This window comes from Silene latifolia, chromosome 1 (genome assembly GCF_048544455.1).
Source record: "Silene latifolia isolate original U9 population chromosome 1, ASM4854445v1, whole genome shotgun sequence".
In the NCBI taxonomy this organism is placed as follows: domain Eukaryota; kingdom Viridiplantae; phylum Streptophyta; class Magnoliopsida; order Caryophyllales; family Caryophyllaceae; genus Silene; species Silene latifolia.
In genome coordinates, this window is record NC_133526.1 from 187,050,524 (window position 1) to 187,060,172 (window position 9,649).

The 9,649-nt window shown below is 41.5% G+C and overlaps 1 protein-coding gene across 1 annotated transcript; it reads right to left on the reverse strand.

Annotated features, from left to right (window-relative positions):
• Window positions 1–5,254: 5,254 nt before the first annotated feature.
• On the reverse strand, window positions 5,255–8,410 carry LOC141613553 (sm-like protein LSM1B). The gene is made up of 5 exons (XM_074432293.1): window positions 8,204–8,410; window positions 6,246–6,314; window positions 6,030–6,145; window positions 5,868–5,930; window positions 5,255–5,586 (listed from the first exon to the last, which is right to left on the reverse strand). The coding sequence occupies exons 1-5, from the start codon at window positions 8,262–8,264 to the stop codon at window positions 5,509–5,511; spliced, it is 387 nt and encodes a 128-aa protein (XP_074288394.1). The 5' UTR covers window positions 8,265–8,410; the 3' UTR covers window positions 5,255–5,508.
• Window positions 8,411–9,649: the final 1,239 nt, after the last annotated feature.

A 9,649-nucleotide genomic window follows, 5' to 3' on the forward strand; every position in this document is an offset into this window, starting at 1 on the left:
CAAGCTAAGACTATTGACTAAGCTTTAACAACTAAGACTAAGTCTAGCTAAAGCTTAATCACGTGGGATTTAAAGTAGTAGACTTAGTATCTTTAACACCAGGTAAGGACTTCTAAGCAAACTCTGTCAAACTTCTCCGTTAATAATGCTTTAATCCCAGTTACCCTTAATACCTTGAAAAAAGATGCATAATACCTTGAATAAAGATGTAAATCTCAACAATGTCTAGAATTCAAGAATCTAATTGATGATGTAACTTCTGCGGATTGAAGGCCAGCAAAATATAAACATAAAAGATGAAAGTTACAATTTTAGAATACTTTGATTCCCAAGATTTAAATCTTTGATTGGTGGCACTGTCGAAAGAAAAAATGAGAAAAGAAACGATGACAAATTGACAATAGCCACTCTATCAAAGCAATCTTTAACTCCTCTCTTTATACTCACACTATTTTTGCTAAGCAACCACGGTAGAAGCCATATACTCGTCGCCGTCTAGCTTCATCAATTCGTCATCATTGTTACTCCGTTCGTCGTAATTCATTGAGCTCGGTCCCATAAAAATGCCCCATCCCTCCTCTCATTACAAGTTAATAAGCGGACTTCACCATAAGTAAGTCGTTCGCCGTTGGTCTAGTAAAACAAAAAATCGGCCCGTTTTTAAAATAACAAGCTCAAAGGAGTCGGGCAACAACGACAGTCTCTGATTGTTCAATAATCTCCAAACTGGAAATCTCATTCATAGGCTAACTTAACTGATTCATCTTCTTGATTTATAGTTCGTTTGATTGTGAAATGTGGATAGTAATGAACAAGGAGAAATATGTTGGTGATGGCAGGATCAATTAAGATGAGATCAACATAAATTTTGTAAAACCATGCATTGTGTCACGGTCCGGTACTTTTGCCGGATCGTGGCGCGCACCCTTGCCCGTCTCAAGGCAAGATGTAAGCGACAAGGATCTTCGAACTAGTGATGGATCGCTCACTAGCACGTTACTCGGGTCTCGGCAACACTCGACGGGATGCAACGAGAGCGTTAGGTTCTAGTGTTTGTCAGGCACTAGGCACTCGTAATCGGTCTCGGGGGTGTGAGTCGGGATCCTAGTGTCGATCCCACAAACACGGCTTGTTAGTAAAGTGAAGGCTAAGAGTCGTTCACAACAAAGCAACAACAAGCAATACGAAGGCACAAGGTAGGAAGCAGATTTTCATTCACTAGTACTCCCTAAAGAGGGAAATATGATAGTTACATCCTGGTAGCAGGAAACATTGATTTTACAAGTTTAGTTCAGAATAGCGATATACCTATTTATGGAAAGAAAAGCTATTCTAAAACTATGCTAGACTAAGAAATTATTTACTACAAATGTACAAGAGAAATGAAATTACATAAGCATAAATAAATCTAAGGGTTCAAGTGTGCGGATCGTCACACTCTCCCCCACCTAATCTAGCTGTTGACACCCTCGGCAACACAAAAATCTTGAATGGTGCTTCAGTGAGACATCCTCGGTGAGCTCTGACCGTCCATGCAGTGTTGGGGATTGGCTTGTACAACTCGGCTTGAATGTGCGTTTCGTCCCAAACAATGACTGGCCTCTTCGTCCCTTCAAGGATAGGCTGGAGTTCCTTGACATAGAAGTTGCCGAACATCATGTTCTCCAAGTCCACCACGTGCTCCTTGTCTATCGGGAAAGTCCACTTTGCCGTTGCTTGAAAAGACCTCTCTCGGGATTCCTTCAAGTACTGGCCCCAACGGACCTTCATCTTGTCTCTCGTCACTTCAGCACCTGCATTCAAGGGAATGTGAGATCTCCAGGACGCCGAATCAGCACTTCGGCGCGGCCCTCTTATGGTACGAGGCCTTATCTCTTGGGTCGACTGACCCGCAAACCAGGACGTCGATTCAGCACATCGACGCGGCCCCCTGATGGTACGAGACCTTATCTCTTGGGTCGACTGACCCGCAAACCAGGACGTCGATTCAGCACATCGACGCGGCCCCCTGATGGTACGAGGCCTACTTCTTTGGGCATCTCGGCCCTCATTGTCTACTCCTCGGTGAGGAGGTAGACTCTTCTTTCGTCCCCCAGGCCACTTAGCATTGTAGTTAGCCTGGGTCTTGTTCGCCCTCGGCTCCACCGAACCTTTAGGCATTCTCCAAGGTCGCATCCCTTGTTTCGGCGTCGGTATCACCCTCATAGCCGAAATTCGATGCTGCCCCTTGTCTTCGTCGCCGTCTACCGTCTTCACTACGATAGACCCCATTAGTAGCATCGATCCGTCACTCGGTTTCAATACCACCAAGGCTTTCTGAAAGAACTGCATCCCGAGTACTAACTTGAAGTCATCCAGCTGAACGGTGGTGAAGTCGAGCTCCCCCGCCCACTCACCCACTTGGACCGCGACCTTCTTAGCCACTCCTTGGACGCGTCTCAATTTCCCATTGACCGCTTCAGCACTGTTAGCATCCCGAGAACTAGCCCCAACCGATCAGCTTCCTCTTTCGTAACAAAGTTGTGGGAGGCGCCCGAGTCGATCAAGGCTCGTGCTTGCTTCCCATTCACCATCAAGTCCACGTACATGAGCCCGTTGGATTTCTTGGCGGAGGAATCTTCGTACTTCCCCATCGCGCTGATCCTTTGAAGTGAGTCCATCCGCTTTCTTGTGAAATTTACGGGGTTTTAAGATTAAAAACTCCGATAAAAGCGTTGAAATACCTTTGGTTAAAATGTCCTTGATCTCACTCGCTTACTATAGAGACGTAACACCAGGTCAGAGGACACTTCTTCATTCAGGGGGAAGGAAACTAGCTTTCCACTGGGTTGGTCTTCACCATCACTCGAGTCTTCGTTACACTCTTGGTGATAGTCGGCCAACGCCCCATCAAGACGTTCTTGAGCCCCTTTCGGCATCTTCTTGAACATGGCATTGAACTCCGCTTTGTTCGGACAATCGGCCATCTTGTGAGGACCCTTGCACACAAAACACGCGAACGGTCTTTTCGTTGTGGAAGCAGTATAGTTTCCCGCCTTCGAAGACGAGCTTGAGGGCGAGTTTGTAGTGCTCGCCGATTGGGCTTGACTTCCTTGTGAGCGAAACCGACTGTTCCCAACTGAAATGGCGCTGTTTTGTGGCCTTTGTCCGTTACCTCCACTTTATGACGCACCAGTATTCCCCGTTGGTGCCACAATTCTTGGTGCCTCTCGCTCCCCGTGAAAGTCGAGCAGGCGCTCCGCAGCCGATATGGCCGAAGACAGAGTTTTGGGATTTTGCCTCATGACCTCCTGTTGTGCCCACCTCTTCAACCCATCAATGAATTCGAATGTCCTGTCCGTCTCGGACATTTCGGTAATCTCGAGCATGCACGCTGAGAATTCCCTCACATATTCCCGGATTGATTTGGTGTGCTTGATTTCCTTCAACTTCTTCCGAGCAACAAACTCCGTGTTCTCGGGGTAGAAGTGATCCTTCAAGATCCTCTTGAAATCGGCCCACGATGTCACCGTAATCGTGCCCGCATCGATTTCCTTGTACCTAGCCCTCCACCACATCTTGGCATCGTCGACTAGATACATGCTTGCCGTGACAACTTCCGCGTCTTCGTCGAGCCCACTTACTCGGAAGTATTGCTCCATATCGAAGATAAAGTTATCGACCGCTTTCGAATCCCTCGCCCCATCGTAGGCACGAGGTGGAGGCGCCTTCACCTTATGGCCCCCCACAGATTTCCCGTCATTGGCCACCGATTTCATGAGCGTGGCGCAAGTATTCTCTAACATCTTGACCTTTCGATGCAGATGATTGATCTCTTCCTCCCGATCATCGGGGATCGCACCACTGATCGTTTGGATGCGGGTGTTCATCCCGTCCACCTTCGTCTCAAGGTCACAAACCGTCTTTTGCAACTCCTCGAGGCTCGCGGCCATTCGCATAACGATGCCCTCGAGTTTGGGAAGCTTGACGTCGATTGAGTCCTCTAAGGCATCCACTCGGTCCTCGATTGTTTCGCCCATTTTCTCGATCTCGATGAACAAATGCGGCGAGCAGAAACCCGTCCGAAGACCGGGCTCTGATACCAAATGTCACGGTCCGGTACTTTTGCCGGATCGTGGCGCGCACCCTTGCCCGTCTCAAGGCAAGATGCAAGCGACAAGAATCTTCGAACTAGTGATGGATCGCTCACTAGCACGTTACTCGGGTCTCGGCAACACTCGACAGGATGCAACGAGAGCGTTAGGCTCTAGTGTTTGTCAGGCACTAGGCACTCGTAATCGGTCTCGGGGGTGTGAGTCGGGATCCTAGTGTCGATCCCACAAACACGGCTTGTTAGTAAAGTGAAGGCTAAGAGTCGTTCACAACAAAGCAACAACAAGCAATACGAAGGCACAAGGTAGGAAGCAGATTTTCATTCACTAGTACTCCCTAAAGAGGGAAATATGATAGTTACATCCCGGTAGCAGGAAACATTAATTTTACAAGTTTAGTTCAGAATAGCGATATAACTATTTATGGAAAGAAAAGCTATTCTAAAACTATGCTAGACTAAGAAATTAATTACTACAAATATACAAAGGAAATGAAATTACATAAGCATAAATAAATCTAAGGGTTCAAGTGTGCGGATCGTCACACATTGCGTAGCACTTATGGAAAAGTTAACAGAATTGGCATAGAGGTCCTTAAACGGATAATTTTATAGTACAATCCCTTAACTGGAAAAAAATGTATAGTTTGGGTCCTTATCTTACCGTTATCTCGTAAATTTTGACATAAGTTCACTGTCAAGTGTCTAGTGTCAAGTGTCCCCTTGCAGCGGGTTGTCACCACCCACATCTTTTGGGTCTTTTGAGAACATCCAAGGCGCCTAACCGTGTTCCAAGCGTGTCCGGGGCACTCAACTTTAATCCACACCAGCTCAATACGAGTCCAAGCAAGTATAGTCAGGTCACGCTGAGTAGAGGTTAGCTCACACCAAGTCGAGGTTATCTGGAGCAGCTCAAGCCTAAGTCCACCCGAGTCCACCAAGCTAGGTGGCTACTTATATACTGTAATACTTTACGATTATTCCGCATACATATTGTTTCGTATAAGTATATTACTTTGACTACGATTTCCAAGTGATGCTTGTTGGTTTTTGCCTGACTCGCACCAAGTCGATAGTTTGGCACGAGTGGCACACGCCCTATTCTACTCTCAAAATTCAAAAAGTAACGACGTGACAGGGTGCTCTTAAACGGCTGGCCAAGAATTTAAACAAATATAAGCATTAAAACAGGTGTACAGAAGCTTATACAATCGATCAGCATGTCAGACGAAGATACTAAACAACAATGAAGAAATATAGAACCTACAGATTTCATGGTGGAGTGAAAATTAAGACGACATGCCGGGTGATATCATGGCACATCTGGGCATATCAGGAGACTAAGTCTACGACTTCAGAGATTTCAGGACGACCAGCAGATGATGTCAGTACGTCAACTGAAGATATCAAGATATATTTCAGTCCATATCCAAGAACTCCATTCTCTTTCTCATCGTTCCTTTAAGATCACAAGCATCCCTCTCTGCTTTTTGGGCCTGAAAAAGGAATGGTTAATGCGTGATGTACCAAAATCAGTTGAAAATAATGTCAGAAATATGAATTGGTCTAATTGGACAAGGCTAAGTGACTTTTTTCAATTCCTCAAAGCCACCGAGTTAATGAAAACTAGCCACGAGCTTGCTGTAAGACTGTCTACTTCTAACACAGCGCATCTTGCATCTTTGATCAACAATTCCAATGATATGTTCTAGGGAGTCGAGAACACTTGATGGTAACGAGTAACTTCAGATAAAGAAAACAATTCACTGATACCGACCTTTCTAATCTCAGGGATGGGTACACGAGTCATATGAGGCGGAAGATCATCCTTCTCTGAGTCCTAACCATTCATACAGAAGATAACAATAAATAAAGTTTGACAATTTAGTACTCAAAGCTAAGTTAAGAAAAACGTTGAATCGTCGAACTTATTACATACCAATTCACCAATCAAGACCACATTCTCCCCACGTATAACATACAGACCTAACGGGATATCGCAATAAAGTTCACCGACGATGACTCTTTCACACGCACCTTCAAGAACAGCATTAGCTGCAAAAAAACAAAAAATAAAAATAAAAAAGTCCTCAGCATAATAGGCACATATTTAGCCTAAACTATGCAAAAAAATAATTCAGGGGCGAAAAGATACCAAATTGATCAAATGAACAAAGTGTGCCCATAAGTTTTCTTCCATCTCGCAGCAAGACAAGAATTTTTCCTACACAAAGTTCGGAGATAATTTTAGACCAAAATGGAGTAAACGCTTCACACCAAGAAATTATGTAAAGATATATGGAGTACTTGGTAAATACACCCTGTAAGCAAAGTTTGAGCGATTTCAATATGACGAACATCAGTCACTGATCATCAGTCGCCTATTGTGCTTAAAACTACTATATGATGAGTTGTACAATGCCACAAAGGTGGCCAAAAATTGAAAGTGACGCACCATTGACCATACACACCATGCTGGATAGCATGGAACTTTTGTAAAACAAGAATAACAAAATACTAACCTCCATTTCACCGTGTTTTTCTCACAATTCAAAGTAGTGAGGGGGATTTCGGAGGGAGGAAAAAACTCAAACTAAATTCCCGAAATTAGGCGACAAAGATCAGAATTAGAGGGACGATCCTAGATATTGAGCTCCGAATCTACTAAAAAATAACCCTAATGCCTCAAGGGTTCCTACCCTGGCCTCCCAAGGGAGGAAAAGGGTGGACGACTGTACACAACCTCACTCCAATGTTAGATAACATAGATAATTGTTTCTAAATGATTCATAATGATGATTTCCAATTTCCAATTTCCATCATTGAGAATTGCAGTCTGGCTGCTGCTCCACATCACAAGAAGTGCACAGAGTTTAATGTGCCATTTTTCTTTAAATCATCATCTTCCAAAGACAAACGGGGAGTCTTTTGCTCAAAAGAAATATATTTGTAATTTTGTATACATTCTGCAACAGAACCACAAGATTTCATACCCCCCAAAAATTTACCTAAAACCTTTAACACGAGCCCTAACCCTCCAAAGTTATGCATACTGGTAGACAATTGAATGTCAATGGAAAAGCTCCAAAATCGGATCTTCATTACCATTTCAGGTCCCTAAACCCTGCATTTCTACATTTTGAGCAAAAGTGCAAAACTAACCAACGCACAATACAACTTTGCAGCTAAAACAACTTAATGACTAGGATATGAGCACAGTAAGAAAGTCTTCCATTCCTGAACCCACGATTTCACGCTACAACAATGCAGTTAGACTGTAATCTACTGCTTATGAAATAAGTAGCATCTAATCATGCCTTATCTCGTCCACTATATTTTTCTTAGCTTCCGTAACAATCTATGTGCAAAGCTAATTCTCTACAAGGAGTTATGTCTGTATATACATATATTAGTTCCTGTTAGGGTGCAAACCCTTGTCCCACATCGGTAGAATAAAGATGGAAGATCATCTTTATAAGTGTCTACAAAATATAATAGTACGAGGCCTTTGGGGAAGGAGCCCTAGAGTAAATCCGTGAGGGCTTGGCCCAAAGCGGACAATATCGTACTATTATGGATTGTGGACACAGATGCAGCAGAGGCCCAACACAAGGATATTCATGCTTCCCCACAACAGTTCCCAAGATCCTTGAGTATCTAGTTCGATTCTACCTTGATTGACACTACACTTAAAGAAACCAACTACTTCTGTACTACCACCGTGCAATCAGTTGCTTACCTTTTCTATTCTCTATGACGGGTATTTTAATCAAAGGTAAACAAATGATCAGGACGGAGGGAATATAACTTCAATCTCAAAAATTCCAACCCTTTGATTCAAACCTTTCAAATTTACTCTTTTAATATCTAATTAAACTTGAATCACAAAATTAACCAAGACCCAGATACCCAAAACAATACATAATCAAACCCATCAACCTAAAATTGATACCAAACTCTGAATCTTGGAAATATGAATTCAACAAATTCAATTAAACAATAGCACAAACATAAGAAAGATGGAAACTTTAAGCATAAAAAGTCATTAAAATAGCAAAAAGATGAAATCTTTAAGAATAAAAGGAAGAATTAAAGAGACAAAGAGGAGATTACTATCAAGATAACTGGCTAAGGAAGTTGAAAGGTAGAGATCTTCAGGGCCTGCCCACGACATTGCAGCAACTCAACTATTGTTGTTGTTTCTTGTTCTTGTTCTTATTTTGTGTTTAACTGGTTTTTTAAGGTTTCTTGTGTTTCTTATTTGAAGATTTGACGCAAAAAAATGAAACGGAAATTGTTTATGGCAAATTGGCAATAATCAATCGGTATACAATAATTCAACTCGGTATATTATTATTATTATTATTATTATTATGATTTTTTTATTTATTTTGATATATACCCGTTATTCACTTTGCTTGCTCAAGGACATCCTTGCGGATGAGAAAGGTAAATAAAATTCAAAGAGTATTCGTTTACTATAAAGAACCACAAAGTAAAAAAAGGGTTTTTGTGAGAAACTACCTTTTATTTAGGGTTATTTGTAAACAACTACCTTTCATTTTATTTTTGGCATTCAACTACCTTTCATTTCTTCATTTTGCGAAAGACTACCAAAAATCTACTTCCGGCGCCATTTCAGGTTGAATCTAACTCTTTACTTCATAACCCTAATAATCGATGATAAAGATTGATTAAACCCAACATTAATCACCTCAATTTGTCTATCTCTTACCCGAATCAAAGTCCTAATCCCCGAAACAAAATCATCATTGATATTGATCTTAATATTGTAAATAATTTTTCAACAATAATGATCAATTATGGCCTTGTTGGCAAAATTAACTCTGAGTGTTAACTATTCGAAAATAATCATGGATTCACTCTTAGGATCACTTGTGTGCTACTATCTCATTAGTTTTCTTATAACCACCATCTTACCATGAAGAGAGAAAGAATGTACTTTAATATGACTTAAATGGACAGTAGGTTGATGAATCATGAGTAGTGTATAAGGTTGTTGAAATGTAAGGGTGAAGGTGACACTGGTAGTAAAGGTGACGACGGAGATAGAGATGAAGATTGAGATGGTTTATGCGTTGGTATTGCTTAGAACAAATTTTTGATAAAGTGTTGGGCATGGAGATGGATTTTTTCATATTTTGTTTGGTGAATAAAGGGAGAAATATAAGTTATATGTTTGAAAAAGGGATAAAAGAGCAAGTCAACGTCGGAAAGTTGACATTTTTTTCGCCAGAAGTGGATTTTTGGTAGTCTTTCGCAAAATGAAGAAATAAAAGGTAATTGAAAGCCAAAAATAAAATGAAAGGTAGTTGTTCACAATGACCCTAAATAAAAGCTAGTTTCTGACAAAAAAACCCTAAAAAAAAGGTAGAAAAAAGGAGACTCTCATCGAAAAAGTTCGTCACTTTAAAACCCAAGAAAAGAATTAAAAAATAAATTCATCACGATCGGATATAAGCTTAGAAGTCATTGTATTTTTAATTATTATTTTTTTTTTACAGAATTTGACTATTGTATTACTCCATATGGGTCGGT